The 25,199-nt window shown below is 42.8% G+C and overlaps 2 protein-coding genes across 5 annotated transcripts in view; both read right to left on the bottom strand.

Moving 5' to 3' along the window:
- The window catches only part of LOC141148633 (tripartite motif-containing protein 75-like), a 19,763-nt gene extending 10,065 nt beyond the window's left edge, over positions 1 to 9,698 (bottom strand). Inside the window, exon 1 of the mRNA XM_073636257.1 lies at positions 9,566 to 9,698. The gene's annotated coding sequence lies outside the window, so the exon portion shown is untranslated. The remainder of the gene's footprint in view (positions 1 to 9,565) is intronic.
- Positions 8,268 to 25,199, bottom strand: LOC141148631 (E3 ubiquitin/ISG15 ligase TRIM25-like). Of its 4 annotated transcripts, XM_073636250.1 has the most exons (4): positions 25,022 to 25,199; positions 23,901 to 24,143; positions 22,489 to 22,718; positions 8,268 to 10,878 (listed from the first exon to the last, which is right to left on the bottom strand). In XM_073636250.1, exons 3-4 carry the CDS (start codon positions 22,524 to 22,526, stop codon positions 9,186 to 9,188), a joined length of 1,731 nt encoding a protein of 576 aa, XP_073492351.1. In that variant the 5' UTR covers positions 22,527 to 22,718; positions 23,901 to 24,143; positions 25,022 to 25,199; the 3' UTR covers positions 8,268 to 9,185. The 4 variants fall into 4 exon arrangements, with proteins under 4 accessions (XP_073492351.1, XP_073492353.1, XP_073492354.1 ...); XM_073636252.1 differs by lacking the exon at positions 23,901 to 24,143; XM_073636253.1 differs by lacking the exons at positions 22,489 to 22,718; positions 23,901 to 24,143.

Here is a 25,199-nt window from a genome sequence, read left to right as displayed (position 1 = left end):
TTGAGGTCAGGGCTCTGTGCAGGCCAGTCAAGTTCCTCCACCCCAAACTCATTCATCCTTGTCTTTATGGGCCTTGTTTGTGCACTGGTGCGCAGTCATGTTGGAACAGGAAGTGTATCCCCAAACTTGGGACATCGCACAAAGTTGGGAGCATAAAATTGTCCAATTGTCCATTGCCTGACGCCTTAAGAGTTCCCTTCACTGGAACTAAGGGCCAAGTCCAACCCCTGAAAAATAAACCCACACCATAATCCCCCCCCCTCCACCAAATGATTTGGACCAGTACACAAAGTAAGGTCCATAAAGACATGGATGAGTGAGTTTGGGGCGGAGGAACTTGACTGACCTCAACCTGATAGAACACCTTTGGGATGAATTAAAGAAATGAAGGGTCTATAATTGTTATCATAGGTACAGTATCTCACAAAAGTGAGTACACCCCTCACATTTTTATAAATATTTTATTATATATATATATACTGTATATATATATATATATAAAGAAATTACACTTTGTTATAATGTAAAGTAGTGAGTGTACAGCTTGTATAACAGTGTAAATTTGCTGTCCCTCAAAATAACTCAACACACAGCCATTAATGTCTAAACCTCTGGCAACAAAAGTGAGTACACCCCTAAGTGAAAATGTCCAAATTGGGCCCAATTAGCCATTTTCCCTCCATGTGACTCATTAGTGTTACAAGGTCTCAGGTGTGAATGGCGAGCAGGTGTGTTAAATTTGGTGTTATCGCTCTCACTATCTCATACTGGTCACTGGAAGTTCAACATGGCACCTCATGGCAAAGAACTCTCTGAGGATCTGAAAAAAAAAGAATAGTTGCTCTACATAAAGATGGCCTAGAATATAAGAAGATTGCCAAGACCCTGAAACTGAGCTGCAGCACAGTGGACAAGACCATACAGCGTTTAACAGGACAGGTTCCACTCAGAACAGGCCTCGCCATGGTCGCCCAAAGAATTAGTGTTACACTAATTGAGTGCAATGTGAGTGCAGGTGCTCAGGGTCATATCCAGAGGTTTTCTTTGGGAAATAGACGTATGGGTGCTGCCAGCATTGCTGCAGAGGTTGAAGGGATGGGGGGTCAGCCTGTCAGTGCTCAGACCATACGCCACACACTACATCAAATTGGTCTGCATGGCTGACGTCCCAGAAGGAAGCCTCTTCTAAAGATGATGCACAAGAAATCCCGCAAACAGTTTTGCTGAAGACAAGCAGACTAAGGACATGGATTACTGGAACCGTGTCCTGTGGTTTGATGAGACCAAGATAAACTTATTTGGTTCAGATGGTGTCAAGCGTGTGTGGCGGCAACCAGGTGAGAAGTACAAAGACAAGTGTGTCTTGCATACAGTCAAGCATGGTGGTACCAGTGTCATGGTCTGGGGCTGCATGAGTGCTGCCGGCACTGGGGAGCTACAGTTCATTGAGGGAACCATGAATGCCAACATGTACTGTGACATACTGAAGCAGAGCATGGTCCCCTCCCTTCGGAGACAGGGCCGCAGGGCAGTATTCCAACATGATAACGTCCCTAAACACACCTCCAAGATGACCACTGCCTTGCTAAAGAAGCTGAGGGTAAAGGTGATGGACTGGCCAAGCATGTCTCCAGACCTAAACCCTATTGAGCATCTGTGGGGCATCCTCAAACGGAAGGTGGAGGAGGGCAAGGTCTCGAACATCCACCATGGAGGAGTGGAAGAGGACTCCAGTGGCAACCGGGAGAAGTTCTGGTGAACTTCATGCCCAAGAGGGTTAAGGCAGTGCTGGAAAATAATGGTGGCCACACAAAATATTGACACTTTGGGCCCAATTTGGACATTTTCACTTAGGGGTGTACTCACTTTTGTTGCCAGCGGTTTAGACATTAATGGCTGTGTGTTGAGTTATTTTGAGGGGACAGCAAATTTACACTGTTATACAAGCTGTACACTCACTACTTTACATTGTAGCAAAAAGTAATTTCTTCAGTGTTGTCACATGAAAAAAATGATAATAAAATATTTATAAAAATGTGAGGGATGTACTCACTTTTGTGAGATTATATATATATATATATATATATATATATATATATACAGCCCTCAAATTTTCCACTCGCCTAATCGCATTTTGCAAATGGAAAATGAGGGCTGGCGGGGAGCTGGGCTGCCTGGGAGCAGGGGGGGCAAGCTCCTCCTGACCCTGCGCCTGTCATAAAACGCGGGTCCAATGCTGGGATGTGTTCTGTCTATGCAGGTGCAGGGATAGGAGGAGGCGGGGCTGTGTATGATGGCGAGCAGAGTGGAGGCAATTGTAAAGTAAGATGTCCCGGCGTGCTATCCTGCTCTGTGATCCCGTGGCTCTCCTGTTCCTCCAGTCATGATTCGGCTGCCTTCTCTCTTCCTCTGCCCAGGCGAGGCTGCAATGGTGGGCACAGTGTGGCTGCAATGGTGGGCACAGTGTGGCTGCAATGGTGGGCACAGTGTGGCTGCAATGGTGGGCATAGTGTGGCTGCAATGGTGGGCATAGTGTGGCTGCAATGGTGGGCATAGTGTGGCTGCAATGGTGGGCACAGTGAAGCTGCTATGGTGGGCACAGTGAGGCTGCAATGATGGACACAGTGAGGCTGCAATGGTGAGCACAGTGAGGCTGCAGTGGTTGGCACAGTGAGGCTGCAGTGGTGGGTACAGTGGGGCTGCAATGATGGGCACAGCGAGGCTGCAGTGGTGGGCACAGTGAGGCTGCCATGGTGGGCACAGTGAGGATGCAATGGTGGGCACAGATGAGATGGCACTAGTAGGCACAAATGAGACGGCACTGGTGGGCACAGTCGAGACTGCACTAGTGGGCACAGATGAGACTGCAGTGGTGGGCATAGATGAGATCGCACTAGTAGGTCAGTGTATGTCAGGTAGGTCAGTGTGTGTCAGGTAGGTCAGTGTGTGTAGGTCAGTGTGTGTAGGTCAGTGTATGTCAGTAGGTCAGGTAGGTCAGTGCATGTCAGGTAGGTCAGTGTATGTAGGTCAGTGTATGTCAGGTAGGTCAGTGAATGTCAGGTAGGTCAGTTTGGGTCAGGTAGGTCAGTGTATGTAGGTCAGTGTATGTCAGGTAGGTCAGTGTATCAGGTAGGTCAGTGTATGTAGGTCAGTGTGTGCCAGGTAGGTCAGTGAATGTCAGGTAGGTCAGTGTATGTAGGTCAGTGTATGTCAGGTAGGTCAGTGAATGTCAGGTAGGTCAGTGAATGTCAGGTAGGTCAGTGTATGTAGGTCAGTGTATGTAGGTCAGTGCATGTCAGATAGGTCAGTCTATGTAGGTCAGTGTGGGTCAGGTAGGTCAGTGTGGGTCAGGTAAGTCAGTGTATGTAGGTCAGTGTATGTAGGTCAGTGTGTGTCAGGTAGGTCAGTGTATGTAGGTCAGTGTGGGTCAGGTAGGTCAGTGTGGGTCAGGTAAGTCAGTGTATGTAGGTCAGTGTATGTCAGCTAGGTCAGTGTGGGTCAGGTAGGTCAGTGTATGTCAGGTAGGTCTGTCTATGTAGGTCAGTGTGTATCAGGTAACTCAGTGTATGTAGGTCAGTGTATGTCAGCTAGGTCAGTGTGAGTCAGGTAGGTCAGTGTGTATCAGGTAGGTCAGTCTATGTAGGTCAGTGTGGGTCAGGTAAGTCAGTGTATGTAGGTCAGTGTATGTAGGTCAGTGTGGGTCAGGTAGGTCAGTGTATGTCAGGTAGGTCAGTGTGTGTCAGGTAGGTCAGTGTGTGTAGGTCAGTGTATGTCAGGTAGGTAGGTCAGTGTGTGTATGTCCGGTAGGTCAGTGTGTATATCAGGTAGGTAGGTCAGCATTGATGGGCACTGGTAAGCCATGCAGCAACCAGCAAGTCAGCCTACCCCCCGCCACACAACCCCTCCGCCCAACCAAAAAAAAACAGCGCCACTAGGGGCCCCCCCTTGTGCCGGCCTTGGACTTTGGGCTGAAGCCCCTGGTCTTTTTGCCCCCTAGCAACGCACCTGGGGACACCTATCAGCAAAAGTATGCAGGCATAGGACACACCCCTTGCCACACCCCCTTAAAGGAGAATTGTACAAAAAAACAAGATTGGTTAAACCCACAAGTGTTTTTTTTATCACTACTATTCCTTTTTACAAATGCATTTAGAAATCAGATGAAAGGTTTAGCGCTAGAAAACACTTTTTGATAGATAAAAAGTGCATTTTATATACATCTATATAGATCAGACCAAAATGAGGGACAAATGAGGAGGAATGAGGGACAGAGGGACATTGCTCCAAATCAGGGACAGTTGGGAGCTCTGTAGAAGACAAAAAATGGGAAAAGATTAAGCAATGGTCAAACAGATCCTAAGGATCTGTTTGACCATTGCTTAATCTTTTCCCATTTTTGTCCCATAGTCGTCTTTCTTCATGGATTATGGATCTATATAGTGTGAAAAGGCCCTAAATAGTCCTGCTCCTTCCCCCAGCTAAACAGATGGGGCCCAGGGAAGTTTTTTCTGTAATTGCTGCAGACCATGAGGTTACTCAGCAATGTCCCAAAGTAAACATTATTAGTTGTGTTCCTGTCCCCAGTTATCTACTGAATTGAAAGAAAATACTGGAATGGCTGAACAGACTTAGGGCTCATTTACACATGTGGTGCCCTCTGAAGAGCAATCCACATTTGGATTGCTCTTCAGAAGGCATCTGACAGGCAGGGAGGAGGTGTTATATCGCTTGCTCGTTACATTTGATTAAATGGAATGGGTTAGGCGAACAGTGCCACCTGTCCGAGATTCACCCGGCCAGTCCAGGTTTTGAATCATGTATCCACTCTCATACTGGTGCCATCCACTTCTCTACTTCTACCATCCAATGCCCTACTGACACTGTCCACTGTTTTGTTGACTGACGCTGTCCACTTTTAAGGTAGCAGTGACATTTGTTTTTTTAATCAAAGAATATATTATGGATACAAAAATACTTTTGTTTTATTTAACCATGTCACTATAAGCCCCTGACACTGTTAATGCAATTTGGACACACCTTCTGTTTGCCATGGTGCGCATAGCACGCCGCATTACTACTCTCATTGGGACACCCAACAGTGCCCCGGGTCTTTTACAATCTTAGTGTACACTACAAAAAAAAAAATTGCCGTGCGACACTAAAGTGTTAGGGTTGCCACCTTTTCTTCAAGCCAAACCCGATGTACTGTGGGAAAAAAACAGTTCCTGATCTCTGGGGGAACACTTTGGGGTTTATTTACTAAAGCTGGAGAGTGAAAAATCAGGCTCACTTCTGCATAGAAACCAATCAGCTTCAAACCTCAGCCTGTTCAATTGAGCTTTGGTAAAGAAAAAAAAAACCCTTGTTCCCTCTCATAGCTGATCACATGAGAGGAATTAGCACTGGCTGCAACATGCATTCTTTGTTTACAAGTGTGATCCTTGTGATTGGTCACAGCAATCATATGGTACAGGGTCAATTCCAATGGACACAGCAATTACAGGGCAGGCCAGAGCATCCCCTCCTGTCCCCAGAAGTGACCTGTCCAGCCGTTTATCTACAATGGCCAGAAGGCAAGTGGTTCATGTAGGAGACACCTGACTCGACTCTCAAGCGGTGGATCTTCACTAATTTATCTGAGGTTGATGTGGCCCTCCTAAATAAAATTTCAGGGGTTACTCTTTCTGTAAAATAATACTTTCCACGGTTAGTTTTGAACTTCGCTCTGGCTACTTTTCTTTGGCTAGTTTGAGGTCATGTCCCTGTGTTCTTAAAGCAGTATTATGTTCAAAGATATACATTTATTATATTGCAGTTTACCTTAGATATCATGGCTGCATTAGTTTTAGTTTTTAGGCACTCTTTCCTTTATTTTCATCTTGTGATCCAGCCAGTAAGTCTGTTGTCTTTCAACAGAACAAGCTCTCCTGCAAATGTATACCGTTTACAACTGACAGCGGTGCTTACAATGATCATCTTTTATTTATTCATGTAAAAACTTTATCCTTAAAGCCGACCTTTATTAATTTTTTCAACTTTCCATCTATTAAATCTTCAGCCCTTGTTGTTGTTTTAACTTTGGACAGTAAAACATGTTTTTTATGCCAGTAAATACCTTATACAGCCCACTTCCTGTTTCTTGTCTGGTAAAAAGCCTAGGCTTATGACATCATGCACAGCTCTCTAACTCTTGTGAGAGTTTGCCAGGAAGGGAGGGGGGTGAGTCATAAGAGGGCCAATGAGAGCTGCAGGGCTGCAGAGCTGGAGGCGTGCCTCTGTGTGTCTGTGTAAATCCAGGAAGTGAAGAGGCGGCAGCTTCAGTTGCCCACAGTAAAAATGGTGGCAAAGATGTTTTTATTACAAATTATGTGAGAAGACTGCAGTTCCTCTTTAAAGAAAAAAACTGTTGATGTAACTGCTTGTGTAAGTCCCCTTTCACACAAGAAGACCAATTGAGTGTGCCTTTTTGTTTTTCAGGACCACCCATGGGGAGGCGGATGTAAACGGCGGATGTAAACGATCATGTGTCCGTTTACACCCGTCTGCATCCGATCCCCCAAAAACAGATAGATGCGGGATCTGTTCCCCATCCATCTAGCGGATTGGATGACAGTTGGATGTAAATGGGCAGGTGGTTCCATTTACATCCGACCGCCCCATAGAGAACTGCGGGCTGTGTCCATGTCTGTTCTGCACAAGCGGAGCGGACACAGACCTGTCGTCAGCAGACAGATCCCCCGCTAAGCAGGCGGATCCATGTGAAAGGGGCCTAACTGCAGCGTGAACTGGAGTTTGGCTTCAATTTGTTAGTGTATCTAAATCTGTCAGTACATCTAACACTCCCCCCCCTTAATTGACAATGCTGCTATCCAAAGGTGCCCCTGTGTTCTTTCATTCAGAGTGGGGGCACTCTAATACAGGAGATGTGTTACTACTGGTAATATGTAAATTGCTGTGCTTAATGTGATAATATACTGTATAAACAAATAAAGTGAGTCAGAAAATGTAAAAATATAACATATAAACTGCATATATGTGCATGTGTGCTATAGAAACATGAATAAAAGTCCAAATAGAGTCTTCAAAGCACCTCTGTGGCACTTTGCAAGGAAAAAATGTTCAATCTGCTTTAGCGATCACCACGTGAACCATCAACAACCATAAGAAATGGAGTCTTACCAGAGTGTAAGCACTCCACTACAGAGTCAAATCAGCTCGTATATGGCAATCCCTTCAAACGGAAAACCGGCTCATGCTGCTTGGCTGGAGTTCCACAGTATATCTTATATACCAATAGATAGTAGCATCAATGGCAACCATATACTACACGAAATTCCACATACAATCAAGATGGAAGAATCCACATAGTGTAAATCCAACTAAAAAGCTTTATTTCACTTCAAAATATGATGCCCCCGATGACGCGACATATGACAAAACGCATTGGGGGGCGCTAATGCACGCGACGTCGTCACACCTATCTGGACTGGTAACTTTGTGAACCATTGTCTAAAAGTTTGTACCATGCATCCCGGGAATGTTTTATATACAAAGTGCATATCTGTTTTATCCATGTGAGTGGTATTCATATTCAGTATTCTGTAGTGGAGCCCTTGCACTCTGGTAAGAGCCCGTTTCCTATGGTTGGTGATTTTTCACATGGCGATCGCCAAAGCAAGCAAATTCATTCATCTTCAATTCATGGCGGACAAAATCCCATCATGTATGAGTACCTAAATCTATTTATTTTAATGAATCAAACCATATGACAGCATTGTTAGGTAAACATAATATTGATGTAAATTAATTAAATAATACAAAAAGAGAAAAAGGTAAAGAATGAGTACACATTTGTCCTTTAAATATTCTATCCACCAGCCTAATTGGTAGCCGCCTGCCTAAATACATTCCTTTGCATGGCCCCAAATGTTGGCACCACACAGCCCAAAAGTCCTTGCCACGTCCAGTTCTTACGGTACATGTGTGCTGCTTTCCCCATTGATTCCAGCGGCTGATCCGTACTCATGGAGGCCCCCAGCCATCCAGAGGAGTGTAGCTCCAGCCATAGGAAAGAATAAACCAAACAAAGTGTGTGCACAGTAGAAGCCGGAAAGAATTGGAACTTATGAGGGCGCTGCACAGAGCCCTGACCTCAACCCTACTGAACACTGAAAGGAAATAGTAGGTATTCTGGACGACCACCCGTCTATAGGTACACCAAAAGGGCCCTCAGATATCTGGAGACACCGAATAAAACGAGAGGCAGGTTGTGCATTTGTAAAATGTCTGCCTTTATTAGGTGTGTTACAGCTTATATATGGTTCAACATACCAATAGAAAGAGGGGAGTGGTTAGTAAATGATGTATTTGTATAGAAATATGTAGTTATATGGTTATACAAGTCAGTGACCCTTTAAGATACATTATCATGAGTTAACACGGGTCAACAGGCCATCTGGTTATGAGTCATAAGTCATGCATCCTGTCCCATGGCCTACAGAACAGAGAACAGGAAAAGACAAACTAACCCACAATGATATATATAGAGAAAAATACTTGTGTTTTCTAAGCATTCTTTTATAGTTGCAGATTTAAACTATCTTGTATACTAAAATGGCAGAGCATATCAAAGCATATCAAAGCATATCAGTCACAGTGGTTTTGGGCATATTATGACAAACACATTTGTGACAAATTGGAATGTTGATGGCGAGACAGATCTTTACATCCAAGATCAGTTCACCAATGTTCTATTGGCTGAACTGACACAGAATCCCATAGACCCGCTTTGAAAATCTCATAGAAAGCCTTCCCAGAAGAGTGGAAGAGGAATGTGGGAGAAAGTAAGATGCCTGTTCAGAACCTTGACCCTAACTCTACTGATCACCACTGTAATGAATTGGAACACCGATGACATAACAGATCTTCACGTCCAACATCAGTACCTGACCTCACAAACGTTCTTTTGGCTGAATTGGTACAAATTCCCATAGACCCACTCCAAAAACTCATAGAAAGCCTTCCCAGAAGAGTGGAGGCTGTTGGAGACAGAATGAGTAGGGGGGCAACTCAGTATTAATGCCCATATTATAGTCTTGTTGAAGATCATACTCCAAAAACTATGGACATTAATATTACTCTAACACTCTTACATCTGTGATGGTCAGAGTGTATTTGTTGCAGTATTAATTTAGGATTGTAATTTTGGAACCATCACCAAGATAGAAGGCAGCATGCAAGGGTTTGGTGAAGGTGGTGGTGAAGGTGTGGAGGTGTCTGATGGGGTCACACAGCTGGTAGAAGGACAGGCGCCCAGCCTCATATTCCAGGAATATCCCAAATGACCTCACAGGGGAATCCGTGGGGATTTTTGTTTTAGTATAGTTGTGCCACGCGCTAAGCTTGTCATCTATGCTGAGAGCCCAGGATTTCCTGTTGTAACCAATGCGTGAGTTATCTCCTGTTTTCTTTCTCTCTATATTATTATAGACAACCCCAATGCTACATTGTATTCGATTCACCTCCACTTCCCAGTAGTGATTCCCTGATGAGAATTTGCACCCACTCAAAACATGTTGGGATCGAAACCTCTCTGGACCACCGCGTCTAGCTTGACGATTTGCAGTATAATAGGCAGTATTAATGGGTTTTCTTCTTATAATAATTTTACAATGAGCTGTCTTCATGTCCAAGGTGATCTCTGATTTCTTCATTTTTGGAAAGACATCCTTCAGCAAAAGGTTAATCAGACGGTCAGCAAATTGTAAGAGTTCCTTGTGCTGCATCTCTGAAATTGGTGTTTCATCAAACCGATCAGTTCCCATCACTATCTTGAGAAAAGTCAATGGATCGCTAATATTACAGAGCTCCTGCGTCTTTGGAAAGGCATCCATCAGCAACTGTTTATTAAGACCATCAGTAAACTGTAAGAGTTCCTTGTGAAGCATCTCTGAAATTGGTGTTTCACAGAGCTGATCACCACTTACTTTGATTTGTTCTACATTGAAAATCCCGATTAAATCAGTTCCCATTACTTTATTGAGAAAAGTCAATGGATCCCTTATATCATGTAGCTTCTGTATTTCACTAATCTTTCTGCACAGCTCTTGCCTCTGGTCCTCCAGCTTCTTTTTGCAATCAAGGACTGATTCTGCAACTTTTCTTTTCTGTGTGTCGACCTCATTCAGAACCTTCTTCTGAAGATCCTCAAGGTCTTCTTTGATGTTTTGGATTTGGTCAGTGACTCTTTTGCTGACATCATGTGGTTTTCTTGCCTGTGCTGCCTCTTGATCCTCCAAGCTATTGATCTGAGTCTCAATGTTCTTACTTTCCCATCTCAGATTCTTTATAAGTGGAATTAGATATTCCTTCCCCTTGACAGCAGAATCTATATTCAGAGACATCACCTCGTGTCCCTTGTGGTCTCCAGCTATGTAGCAGAAGAAACAGATGAAGACTTTATCCTCTATGCAGTAATGGTCCAGGAGCTGTCGGTGCTTGGTACATTTTCTGTCCTCCAGGGATGCCGTAGGCTCTATCAGAACATGTTCAGGTGCAGTACTGTGTCTAGTTAGGTGTTTGGCACAAAGTGAATCTTCACAATGTAGACACGTCTTCTCTGCAGGGGCAGGGTCATCACAGTATGTACAAGGGACTGTCTCTTTCACATACAGCCGCCTTTTCTTATGGAGCATTGGAGGGCGTTCCTCGAATTGCATCCTACATTGTGGACAGAAATAAACTTTAGCACTTTTTTGGGTGTCCAACTCGTGCAAAATACAGAGTCTGCAGAATCTGTGTAAACATGGCAGCGACACCGGGTCTGTACAGGGGTTCCCGCAGGTGGAGCAGCTCAGATCTTCTGTCACATTTGCCATTCTGTAAATACACAATAGAATAAAATGAGTACACAATGTACCGGGGTGGGAAAATTGCCTTCACTGCAAACAAAATAACGTATTCCCACAAGTCAGCCAAAAGTCAAACACAACAGGTAGCAACATGTTCAGCAATAGAGGAAAATAAAAAGAGACAGATACTTGTAAATAGGTCCAGTCCAGCAGCTAGTGGTGCAGTGTGGAGTATAGAGCACACAGCACTAAGGACAGTATATAGAATGGAGCAGGGTGCAGTATAGAGCACACGGCACAGTATATAGAATGGAGCAGGGTGCAGTATAGAGCACCACGGCACAGTATATAGAATGGAGCAGGGTGCAGTATAGAGCACACAGCACAGTATATAGAATGGAGTAGGGTGCAGTATAGAGCACACAGCACAGTATATATAATGGAGTAGGGTGCAGTATAGAGCGCACAGCACAGTGTATAGAATGGAGTAGGGTGCAGTATAGAGCGCACAGCACAGTATATAGAATTGAGCAGGGTACAGTATAGAGCGCACAGCACAGTATATGGAATGGAGTAGGGTGCAGTATAGAGCACACAGCACAGTATATATAATGGAGTAGGGTGCAGTATAGAGTGCACAGCACAGTATATAGAATGGAGTAGGGTGCAGTATAGAGCACACAGCACAGTACATAGAATGGAGCAGGGTGCAGTATAGAGCACACAGCACAGTATATGGAATGGAGCAGGGTGCAGTATAGAGCACACAGCACAGTAAATGGAATGGAGTAGGGTGCGGTATAGAGCACACAGCACAGTATATAGAATGGAGCAGGGTACAGTATAGAGCACACAGCACAGTATATGGAATGGAGTAGGGTGCAGTAGAGAGCACACAGCACAGTGAATAGAATGGAGCTCTACTCCACACTACTCCACTCTGTGCATTGTGCTCTATCCTCCATACTCCTCACTGATCCACTTTGGATACTATGCTTAGTGTTCTGTAGTGCTACCCTGCAGCAGGCGCTGAGTGTAACAGGCTCTTTCCTATAATAGTGCAGAGGCAGCCAAGCACACAGCAAAAAATCTTTCACTCCGCTAGGGGATGTCTTTTTAGGGCCCTTTCACACTGCTCTGTAGCAAAAAAAGGTTTTGCTGTATTTCATATGCTCTTCCTGTGCATTTCTAGTGCGTTTTTGGGTCACGGCACCTGTCAAAAATGGGCGTGACTCAAAAACACACCAGAAACACAAACTGTGGTGCATTTGTACATCGAATTTACCGCTATTTTGAGGCGATTCCTATTCATTCAAAAATAATGAGTATATACTGTGTATATAAATAGAGATGAAGATAGGAATGAAAAAAAAAAATAATTGTTAGAGAAACAAAAAGCAATGAACAAAAAAATATATTAATAATGAAAAAAATAATCATAAAAATAGAATTAAAAATGAAAATTATATGGTGAAAAAATCTATTTAAAAAAAATCTAAAAAAAATGTATATGAAGCATGTATGGGGAAAATAACTAGAATCACTAGAAAAATAAATAAAGAAATCAATAAAAAATCAACAAAAATGTATTAATAAAAAATAATAATAAATAAAAATATATATGTGAGAAAATAATAATATATGTAGAAATTACAAGAGGAGGAAATGAAAAACTAATGTTAGAGGAGAAAAATGAAATATAATGATAAATTGACTAGAGAGTGGGCATGAATGTATATATATATACGGTATATATGTACAGGAAAGCATACTCATGCATATGGATGAAAAAAGGAAACGATTGGAATAATGGGGCGGGGAAACAACCAATGATGAGATAGTGATAATGAACGTGATTAGAATTATCATGAGTGCTAAATATGGGTATGAAGAGGCCTAAGAGGGGGGACTGTAGAAAAAATGTAGAATGATAGAGGAAGTGTGAGGGGGTAGGCTACAAAGACAGGAAAAAGAGAACGGAAAGGGATATAGGCCTAAATGAGCATAAATCATGTACAATATACATCTTAAAACAATACATTTGTACACAGATGGTTCTTATCAGAACCTGAAGACAGAGGACATATTATATTACTGTATTTATCTCTATTTCTTCATTGAGGCCATTAGGTGTCATACTGTTTAGAGTGTATATCCAGAAAGTTTCTTGCCTACATAGGCGTTGGAATCTTTCAGCTGGGGTAAAATGATCTGATATGGATTCAATGACCCACACATTTAGGTCTGAAATATTTTGTTGGTGATGAGTTGTAAAATGACAAGCAGTGCTATATAGGGGATTGTTCGCTTGGACTGCTCTTCTATGCATCCCAAACCTGGCGCGTAGAGTTCTGATAGTTCTACCTACATATAAGAGCTCACAAGGGCAAGAGATGCAGTATATAATGTAGGTCGTTGAGCAATTGAAAAAGGATTTGAGGGTGTATTGGTTGCCATTGATGTTAAAGGTTTTTCTGCCATGTGTGACATGGGAGCAAGTGAGACTTAATGCTTTATTGCACCAGTACATGCCAACTAATGGAATGAGGGTAAGTTGTTTAGGTATAAGGGATTTTTTCTGAAATTGGATTTTGCTCGGAGCAATTTTTGTCTTGACATTGGGGGCCCTACGATAAGCAAATTGGGGAACAGTAGGTAAAGAAGATGCTAAATGAGGATCCAGAGTAAGAATGGACCAATGTTTTTTGATAATCTGTTCCATATTTTTGTGACTCGCATGGAACTGCATAATAAATCTAGTAGTTGGTTCTGTTTTCTGTATTTTCGGGTTGGGTAAGGTATCTGTCAGGTACAAGGAGGCAGCTTCACTGATGGTATTAGACGGGTAACACTTGTCAATGAATTTTTTAGAAAGAGTGGTGCATTGGGAACTGTAGTCCTCTAGTCTAGTACAGTTTCTCCAGAGCCGATGGAACAGGCTTTTGGGTATATTGTTCACCCACCTGGGATGGTGACAACTGGAAAAATGCAGGAATGAATTTGCGGCTGTAGGTTTAGTATAGTTCTTAGTGGCAATCTGGTTGTTAATATGGAATAATTCCAAATCCAAAAAACAGATGGGTTCTGGGTCCATAGCTGAGGTAAACGATAAGCCAAATGAGTTATTATTACAGTGGGTAATAAAATCATGCACGGAACTAGGGGGACCATCCCAGATGATGATATCATCTATATAGCGACCGTAGAAGACCAGGTGTGCAGAAAAGGGATTGTTATCCCAGATGTACCTGGTCTCCCACAGTCCCATGGTCAAGTTGGCGTAGCTCGGTTCAAAATTAGCACCCATGGCTGTCCCCTGTTTCTGTAGATAAAATGTCGCAATACCGCTAAAAATCGCAGATCACCGCCATTACTAGTAAAAAAAAAATAATAATAATAAAAATGCCATAAAAATGCCACAAATCTTTCCCAAAGTTTGTAGACGCTATAACTTTTGCGCAAACCAATCAATATACTCTTATTGCGATTTTTTTTTTTACCAAAAATATGTAGAAGACTACATATTGGCCTAAACTAATGAATTTATTATAGCAAAAAGTAAAAAATATTGTTTTTTTCTTTTCAAAATTGTCGCTCTTTTATTTAAATTTATAGCAAAAAAATAAAAACTGCAAAGGTGATCAAATACCACCAAAAGAAAGCTCTATTTGTGAGGAAAAAAGAATGCAAATTTTGTTTGGGTATAGCATTGCATGACCGCGCAATTGTCAGTTAAAGCAACGCAGTGCCAAATTGTAAATAGTGCTCTGGTCAGGAAGGGGGGGATTACTTCCGAAATTCTTCCGGGGCTGAAGTGGTTAAACGTGTCCAGACCATGGCAGAGACAGTAGGAGTGGATCTGGCTGACCGCACTAACGTTACTGCCATAGGTTGTAAGAATGCTGTTGTGCTGGGACTCAGAGAAGCAATAAGGAAAGGTATATGGCAGCAAAACCAGAATGGAAAGGATTTGAATGGGCTTTGCTAAGAGAAGTGTGCAGTAGCATTGAGGCTCATGAAGAAGAAAGAAAAGAGAAAAGGCTGAATGCTTTTGTAGCCCAAAATGATGGTCAAGAAGCTGTTTCTCAGAAACTAGAAAATGCAGATTGCCTGACAGACGTAGCAGAAGAAAGAGGGAGATGGTGATAAATGACTAGTAAAGCAGCATTAACTTTTTGGAGCACACAGAAGTTAATTTGTGCATCTCTGAGATGGATGGTAAAGACGCTTTTGTAACATTATGCTTTCCACAACTTACAGATCAGGAAATTTCATGCTTAGTCGATTGTGGCCCTGCCAGGACTATAATTCAAAAGTCCGCCTACCAAAAGACATCCCCCTTACATCTGGGTCACTAGAAGATGGAGTGGGAGGGAAATCTACCCCTCTCATGAAAACGCCCCCCATACAAATTGGAATTGGAAGCCACAATATGTTTCATAAACTGCTTGTCTCTGACACTGTACCATGCAACCTATTGGGAAGAGACCTACTGAGTTACTTACAAGCCTGTGTACAATATACACCCAACCGAGTAGAAGTACATGTTGGAGAATTAGATGAAGATATGTGGATTGACAGCACTTGAATTAGAGCAAGAGATTGAAGGTAATATTCTACCTGCAATTGTTGCTCAAATACTTGACATTCTCTGGGCCAAGGGAAAATATGATATAGGACTTCTACAAGTCCCTCCGGTTAAAGTCAAAATAAAAGCAGGAGCTCAAATCCCACGCATACCACAGTATCCACTGTCACCAGATCAACTCGCTGGTGTACGAGTACAAATAAAATAATTACTTGAAGAAGGTGTCATAAAGAAAACAGAAAGTAGAGCACAGACGCCATTGTTTCCTGTAAAGAAAAAGGTCAAAAAGGGAGAAAAGCCAGTATATCAAATGGTACATGATTTAACAGCCATCAATCAAATCATTGAGGAAGGCACTCCTGCTGTCCAATATCCCAGTACTTTGCTCAATGACATACTTACAGGAACACGGGTGTACACCATAATAGAACTGGCAAATGCTCTCTTCAGTGTCGCCTTGGAGGAAGAGAGCCAAGAACTCTTTGCTTTCCGGTTTGAAGGAACAAATGTTTATGCTCATCTGATGCTAGAGACCAGCAACACAAAGAAAAAGATGGTGATGAAGGCAAAGATGGGACTGGTGCCAGTACTTTAGCATTAAGTTCAACTGAGAGGAGTCCAATTTGTCTGAACAGTCTTTCCCTGGAGGCTGGCTTTCCAGAAGGATGTTGTCACATTTTCTGTATATCCTGCATTTTTAAACGGTATGAAACCTCCTCATCCTGCCCTGTTAACCGCAAACCCTTTCAAACCATGTATGAAATAGATCCGGTTGGTGGATGCACCAAGATCCATGTCATGGCAAGAACATAAAAAGAAAACTGCAGCTGCAACCTGTACCAGTGGTGCTGTACAAACGATATGTTTTAGAACGGATGTTATGAAGAAATATGCAAATGAAATCTTGAAAAGAGCAATGACAAAACATTTGTCATCAGCAAAGCTGAGCGAGCATGAAGCAATCCTGCTTGAATTAGGAGAAATAGAAGTGAAAAGATGTACTACAATCATCCTGCCAGCTTTTTTAATGAGAGAGAAGAAGACCTCGAAGAGGGGGGCAGGGGCGGACTGATAACTCATGGGGCCCCCGGGCAATAGGAGATTATGGGGCCCCCAGGCAATCAGAGATTATGGGGCCACACAGTATACACACACACAGTATACAATCACACAGTATACACATACATGTACACACAGTATACACAGACAGATGTAAAAAAAAACCACAGATTTATACATACTGTCCCTGGTTTCACTGAGACTGGCAACCCTGATGGGGCCCCCTAGTGCCCAGGGCCCTTGGGCAGTGCCTGAGTGGCTCAATGGTCAGTCCGCCCCTGGAGGGGGGTGACCACATCTGCTTAAGACTTATAGAAGAAGAAATGCAGCAAATCTCCCCAGTAAAGGACACTCCTCTTGAAAGTTCTGATCTGATCCTGTTTGCAGAGGGTTCCCGCCTATACAAAGATGAAGTGCCCAAGAATGGCATATGTGGTGATAACATTGGAGGACGTGTTTGAGACCCAACTACTCCCTTCATCACTTTCAGCGCAGGTTGCCAAAGTGGTAGCACTCACAAGAGCCTGTGAGACCGCAAAGGATCAAACAGCCAACATCTACACTGATAGCAAGTATGCTTTAAAAGTAGTCCATGATTATGGACCCATAAGGAAGAACAGAAGATTCACAACTGCTGCAGAAGAACTAATTCAAAACTGGAAATATGTTCAAGAGCTTTTTGAAGCAGTCACCCTCCCAAAGGAAGTAGCCATCCTGAAGGTCAAAGCGCATACTGGAGGACAACTCATGGAAGAAAAATGAAACTAATTGGCTGATCCTACTGCCAGGAAGACTGCTGAAACACCAATGGAAGCAATCATGACCCTAATCACTGATTTTGCAAAGGAATAAGAAGAAGCCAGTAACAGATTGAAGAAAAAGAAGGGGACAAATACTCAAAGTAAAATAACTGATTAGGAAATTGCAAGAATCTGCACCTGATGATTGGAATTAAATCATGGAAAGGGACAGAGCAAAGAAGAACAAAGAAGGACTCTTGTGCAAGGAAAATGGAATATGTGTCCCACCCCAAACGGAGAAGATGATCATGCAACTAGCCCATGGCCCGAGTCATGTAGGCCCTAAGGCAATGGAGAGAAACATAAGCAAGACTGGATGGTTTATTCCAGGGATATACAATTAGCGGACCTCCAGCTGTTGCAAAACTACAAGTCCCATCATGCCTCTGCCTCTGGGTGTCATGCTTGTGGCTGTCAGAGTCTTGCAATTGCTCATGGAACTTGTAGTTCTGCAACAGCTGGAGGTCCGCTAATTGCATATCCCTGGTTTATTCGATACACTAGAAATGCATGTCAAGACTTTCTTGAGGGATGCCAAATCTGTGCTAAAAACAACCCAGGATAACTGACCAGAGTAACACAAAGACATTTGGCCAGGCCACTATTCCCTTTCCAAAGACTTCAGATTGATTACATCCAATTGCCCATATCAGCCCAATACCAATATGTTTCGTTGTGCATAGACATGTTTTCAAGCTGAATAGAAGCCTGTCTGGTGGCTAAAGCAAACGCCAAGACAACAACAAAGAAGCTCCTTTCCGAAGTAATATGCTGCTTTGGAGTCCCTGAAACCATAGAGAATGACAGAGGAACACATTTCACTGGACAGATCATGCAAATTGTATGCAAAGACTTGGCAATTGAGCAGGACTTCCAGGCCCCTATAATCCTCAGAATTCAGGGAAGGTAGAAAAATATAGTGGATTCATTAAAGGCTAGCTAAATTATTGCAGGAATGGGAGGAAGGGTCAGCAAAGAGACAGTGGCCAGAACTGTTGCCTCTGGTTCTTTACAGCCTCAGGACTACCCCTACTTATAGGTCAGAGGACTTGAGCCCTTATAAAATTTTGTTGGGGAATCTAAGACAGGGTTGTATTTTCCACATCAGACTGCTGAAATGTATAATGATTATGTTTTGTTATGTAATTGTCTAATACAAGCAACTAACTGCAATGCACAAGTTTGTTTTTGATTCAATTCCAGATCCAGATCAAGTAACTGGAAAACATGATTTACAGCCAGGTGATTGGGTCCTAGTAAAAGTACATGTGAAAGTATCTTTGGGACCAAAGTTTGAAGGACACTTCCAAGTGCTCCTGACAACTGCTACAGCTGTAAAGTGACGTGGATATACGCCAGCCATTGCAAGAAAGTACAGCTAATTTCAAAAGATGAGTAAACTACTGTTATGCCTTTGCTTGATCTTAGCAGTCAAGCCTATAGAGGAAAATCACCTGTACAAATCACACATGCTAACAGGCATAAGGAGTAATTTGAGTAAATGCTAAATATGTTCACATAGGCCAGACAGTTCAAAAAAAGGCACACACCTGGTACCTATTTACTTTCATTTTGAATGTAAGCCATACAAAGCTGCCCAAAATACCAGTATGTCTAGAAATACCATAAATGTTCTATTATTGTGAAAATACATTTTATTTTAAATATAACTTAAGGCCTTTGGGAAGATCCCCTTGTTTAGTAAGGGAAAGAGGTATACAATGTGACATTATGATAGGAAATATGACAAACCCAGATTACACTTTGTTTAGAAATGGTAAATTTTTATGGATTCAACAGAGATTTTCTTTTTTGTCCTTATAGAAATCATCGTTATAGGATTGCTTGTTTTATTAGTTTTTTTCAGGTGTGCTAAATATGAAATACAAGGATTACTACAATGGCAGTTAGAACTGAGGAATAACTCCTAGAAAGAGATAGAGTGTTATCAGATAGTCAGATTAGCAGATTTGTATGATGCCGAGATGGGTGATTTGAATAAGTAAAGATATGAATTCTCATACACCCTAAGAAGAACTTTACTCCACATAGATGTGAAGTAGTACTGTGGACCCTCTGGTATCATACTAGGTAGGGAAGATATGGTAGTGACCCCTCCATAGGTGTCAAGAGGAGGGAAATGAGTAGAATTATAGGGGTCTGATAATGTTGAGTTATATATATATATATATATATATATATATATATATATATATATATATATATATATATATATATATATGTATGTATTTTTAGAGACTGTCGCTTTAAGTATTTACATTATGCTTGATTTGTTTTTTGTTTTTTCCTTCTTAGATGGCTTGTTTCAATTCCTACGAAACCGAAACTACTGGATATGTGACGACACAGACTACTGAAAGGAACCCAGAAAGCTGCTCAAAATAGGCTTTCGTACCAAAACCAGTCTGAACTGACCAGATACGGTTGAATTCTATTTTTTTTGCCATTCACATCGTGTAACCACCCATTTAACTGTTCCCTTGCTACTAAGAAGATATGAATGCTGATTGGACTAAACTATACGATCACACTTATAACACGCCTAGTGCTTATGCATATTCATAAAGTATATATCGTTAAACTTGATGTTTTTAAGTCAGAGACACTTCCTTCTTTGTTCGGCCTGGTAGTGCTGAATATCAGTGTGTGTTGTGTCTCTCCACTGCAGTGAATAGAAAAGCACCTACTTATCTTAAGATCTGGAGTCACTATCTCATCATCTAAATGTCCTGTTTAGAGACTCCCTAACCTGATTCAACAACTAGCAGCCCCCTGAATTCCAAGCAGGTTCCAGCCTATTTTCTCCCTCTCTGACCACCTACTGGGCACACCTCCCCAGGGATTGGCTAAAGGGTAGTAAATATTCAGGTGAGAGATTTTAATTTTTCCCTCCCTAAACTCTGGAAGTTTCTCATCCAAGACAGGGGAAAATAATCAATCTCACCAACGGGGAAACCACAATCAGAACCAAGCAATCAAATCAGCTTCTCAAACTACAGAGCAAGCTAAACACTAGATTTACCTAGCAGTCTGCCTAGAAGGGTGCTACAGTTCACTGCTCTTTACTGTGCTATAAGCTCTATATCTCACATATCTCTATATTCCACACTGCTCCACTCTGTATACTGTGCTGTGTGCTCTATACTCCACGCTGCTCCACTCTGTACACTGTGCTGTGTGCTCTATACTCCACACTGCTCGACCCTGTACACTGTGCTGTGTGCTCTATACTCCACTCTGTATACTGTGCTGTGTGCTCTATACTCCACACTTCTCCACTCTATATACTGTGCTGTGTGCTCTATATTCCACCCTGCTCCACTCTGTATACTGTGCTGTGTGCTCTATACTCCACACTGCTCCATACTGTACACTGTGCTGTGTGCTCTATACTCCACACTGCTCCAATCTGTACACTGTGCTGTGTGCTCTATACTCCACACTGCTCCACTCTGTACACTGTGCTGTGTGCTCTATACTCCACACTGCTCCACTCTGTACACTGTGCTGTGTGCTCTATATTCCACCCTGCTCCACTCTGTACACTGTGCTGTGTGCTCTATACTCCACACTGCTCCAATCTGTACACTGTGCTGTGTGCTCTATACTCCACACTGCTCCAATCTGTACACTGTGCTGTGTGCTCTATACTCCACACTTCTCCACTCTGTATACTGTGCTGTGTGCTCTATATTCCACACTGCTCCAATCTGTACACTGTGCTGTGTGCTCTATACTCCACACTGCTCCACTCTGTACACTGTGCTGTGTGCTCTATACTCCACACTGCTCCAATCTGTACACTGTGCTGTGTGCTCTATACCCCACACTGCTCCACTCTGTACACTGTGCTGTGTGCTCTATACTCAACACTGCTCCACTCTGTACACTGTGCTGTGTGCTCTATACTCTGCACTGCTCCACTCTGTACACTGTGCTGTGTGCTCTATACTCTGCACTGCTCCACTCTGTACACTGTGCTGTGTGCTCTATACTCCACACTGCTCCAATCTGTACACTGTGCTGTGTGCTCTATACTCCACACGTCTCCACTCTGTATACTGTGCTGTGTGCTCTATATTCCACACTGCTCCACTCTGTACACTGTGCTGTGTGCTCTATACTCCACACTGCTCCACTCTGTACACTGTGCTGTGTGCTCTATATTCCACCCTGCTCCACTCTGTACACTGTGCTGTGTGCTCTATATTCCACACTGCTCCACTCTGTACACTGTGCTGTGTGCTCTATACTCCACACTGCTCCAATCTGTACACTGTGCTGTGTGCTCTATACTCCACACTGCTCCACTCTGTACACTGTGCTGTGTGCTCTATATTCCACCCTGCTCCACTCTGTACACTGTGCTGTGTGCTCTATATTCCACACTGCTCCACTCTGTACACTGTGCTGTGTGCTCTATACTCCACACTGCTCCAATCTGTACACTGTGCTGTGTGCTCTATACCCCACACTGCTCCACTCTGTACACTGTGCTGTGTGCTCTATACTCAACACTGCTCCACTCTGTACACTGTGCTGTGTGCTCTATACTCTGCACTGCTCCACTCTGTACACTGTGCTGTGTGCTCTATACTCTGCACTGCTCCACTCTGTACACTGTGCTGTGTGCTCTATACTCCACACTGCTCCAATCTGTACACTGTGCTGTGTGCTCTATACTCCACACTGCTCCACTCTGTACACTGTGCTGTGTGCTCTATACTCAACACTGCTCCACTCTGTACACTGTGCTGTGTGCTCTATACTCAACACTGCTCCACTCTGTACACTGTGCTGTGTGCTCTATACTCCACACTGCTCCAATCTGTACACTGTGCTGTGTGCTCTATACTCAACACTGCTCCACTCTGTACACTGTGCTGTGTGCTCTATACTCAACACTGCTCCACTCTGTACACTGTGCTGTGTGCTCTATACTCCACACTGCTCCACTCTGTACACTGTGCTGTGTGCTCTATACTCCACTCTGTACACTGTGCTGTGTGCACTATCTTCCACACTGCTCCACTCTGTATACTGTGCTGTGTGCTCTATACTCTGCACTGCACTTTGCAATGTCACAACTCACAAACTAACATTTGTTATTTTACATCTCTTACATCTGAAATAATAAACTAACCTGTGTGGGTCAGATTAACCTGCTCACCTGTCCTGACGAAGGGGTTCAGTGTGGCTTGGAAACATTGCGCTCTTCTGTTTGTGATGTTATCGTTCTTTGAAGATCCGTGGTAAGCTGGCAAATATTTACACTGCACTATGCATGCTCCAGTCTTCAGCTGGTGGTTGCTGCAGCACTCATTGTTTTAGAGCCAGTCCCAGGAATGTGTGTGATGGGAATATGGACGATTACCTTAGTGACGGAGGGTAAAACAAATCCTAATCAAAAATATCAAAAGAAATAGTGTTTTAAAATAGTGAAAGCTGCATGCAATAAGGGTTGATAAGGGTTGATTTTAAAATACCTCTGATCAATGTGTAAGTAAATTGCAGCACTAAAAATAATACAGTGCTCTAATAAGTAAAAAGTCAACAAAAACAGCAAAAATAAATGTCAGTTTCAAAATAAAGTCCACTGTACTATAAATTACACTATTTTACCAAAAGTATTGGGACGCCTGCCCTTACACACACGTGCGTAAAGGTTACTCACTGGACTGCAACTCAATTTATAACATTTGTATTGTGTGTGTTTTTCTGGATTTTTGGTTGATATTCTGTCTCTATTATTTAAGATGCACCTATGATAAAATTATAGACCGTTCATTTCTTTGTAAGTGGGCAAACTTACAATATCTTCAGGGGATCAAATAATTATTTCCCCCACTCTATGCAGTGTAGGGATTCTACCCTGACTACCAATGCAAGAGAGGATTCTTCACTGACCACCAATGTAATGGGGATTATACACTGACCACCAATGTAATGGGGATTATACACTGACCACCAATGTAATGGGGATTATACACTGACCACCAATGTAACAGGGAGACTTGTATACTGAACACCAATGTAAGGGGGGATTTACACTGACCACCAAAGCAAGGAGGGATTCATACTGACCATCAATGTATAAGGGGAGATTTGTACACTGGGCACTAATGTAAGGGGGAATTCTACACTTACAGGGACATTTACACTGACCACCAATGTAAGGAGGGACTTATACCTAGCACCAATGTAAGGAGGGATTTACACTGACCACCAATGTAAGGAGGGATTTATACTAACCACCAAGGTAAGGAGGGATTTACACTGACCACCAATGTAAGGAGGGATTTACACTGACCACCAATGTAGGGAGGGATTTACACTGACCTCCAATGTAAGGAGAGATTTATACTGACCACCAATGTAACAGAGAATTTCTACACTGATGCAAATGTAAAGAGAAGATTTACATTATATATTTGTGCAATGTGGGGGAGCAGTTAGATGCCCCTGTAGATGTCCAATTAGGACGAAATGCGTCGGGCAAGGCTCATCGCTCTCCACATTGCTTTTATTTCCACGTGATCACCATTTTAACCATTTTATGCTTGTCGGTTTCAATAAACCTACCTTTTTTGACCTGCACTATTGGAGCACTCCTTCTCTTCTTTTCCTATACATTACGGTTGGATGAGAGTTGTTGTGGTGTTCCTATTGGATAAATCGCCCCTCCAGTTTGGTTGATACTGCTGAGGTTATTCCAGCCAAGAGGAGACGCCATCTGAGATCCGGGGTCCTCACTTTCATCTGGGAGAGCCACCTATCTGGATTTCCAGGCTTGTCTGATTCAGTGTCGCTGACATCCTGATCCATCTGTTCCGGTAAGAGTGTTCAATCTCTTTCACTTTAAGGATTCACCAGTTTTGGTTTATATGTTATATCGGAAGATCCTCACTTCACTGTTGGACTTCTATATTTTTTCCTTACAGGATTGGTTTTATTATAGGACTTTAATTATATATTTTTTGTTCTACACATTCATTCATTGCACCATGTTGGACTCTAATATTCATTTTTTTCACTTTTGAGCATTAGTACTCTCCCACTATAACAGGGCTATTGCCACTAACCATCAATATAACTGAGACACATAATTCTGACCAGCAATGTAACATGGGTTTTATAGTGACCCTCTACCCCCTGTGCTAAACTCTGCATCCTTATCAACTACCTCTGTGATCACCTTTGCATCATAATCCCCCCCCCCCCCGCAAATCTCTGCCCCCAAAATGCCTTTTCTGCTCTCTTTTAAATGCCTCCCCTTTTGCTTCCCTTTACACCCCCCCCCACACACACACACACACACACACACACTTACTATACCTCTGCACATCTGTCCTTGCTCTCTTTGCACCCCAACAACAACGCACTCACCTTTGAACCCCATATGGTAACCTCTATCTCTGTATATCTCTGCACCTCCCCCTTTTTCTCACATTTTAACCCTAAATGTTAACCTCCCTTTTTTATAGTCCTCTTCACCCCCCCTTTTCTTGCTTACATTTGAACCCCAAAGGGTAAGCCCTCCTGTATACCTCTGCACCCCCTTTTCTTGCTCACATTTGAACCCCAAATGGTAACCCCCCTCTCTGTATATCTCTGCACTTCCCTCTTTTTTCTCACATTTAAAGCCTTTATGGTAGTTAACCCCCCCCCCCCCCCATACACCTCTACTCCCCATCCTTGCTCACCTTTGCACTCTGTTCATCTCCAAGGCAGGGCTGCAGCATCTTCCAGTTCTGTATTCGGTGTCATGCTCAATAGGCGAGGAGGGATTCCAAAGCTGCCTGAAGTGAAAGATCAGTTTTGTTTCCTCCCCCTGTGACTACGAGGACGGAGAATTTAGTTTCGTTTCCTCCACCCTTGCTG

The sequence above is a fragment of the Aquarana catesbeiana genome, linkage group LG06, assembly GCF_042186555.1.
Source record: "Aquarana catesbeiana isolate 2022-GZ linkage group LG06, ASM4218655v1, whole genome shotgun sequence".
In the NCBI taxonomy this organism is placed as follows: Eukaryota; Metazoa; Chordata; class Amphibia; order Anura; family Ranidae; genus Aquarana; species Aquarana catesbeiana.
This window is presented reverse-complemented; position numbering and strand designations above follow the sequence as displayed.

Excerpts from the sequence above, each read along its gene's own strand:
- LOC141148631 (XM_073636250.1), bottom strand. The coding sequence starts at position 22,526 with ATGTTTCCAAGCCACACTGAACCCCTTCGTCAGGACAG. Across the intron at positions 10,879-22,488 it reads GAACCCCTTCGTCAGGACAG|AATGGCAAATGTGACAGAAG; the intron begins GTGAGCAGGTTA and ends GTGTATTTACAG.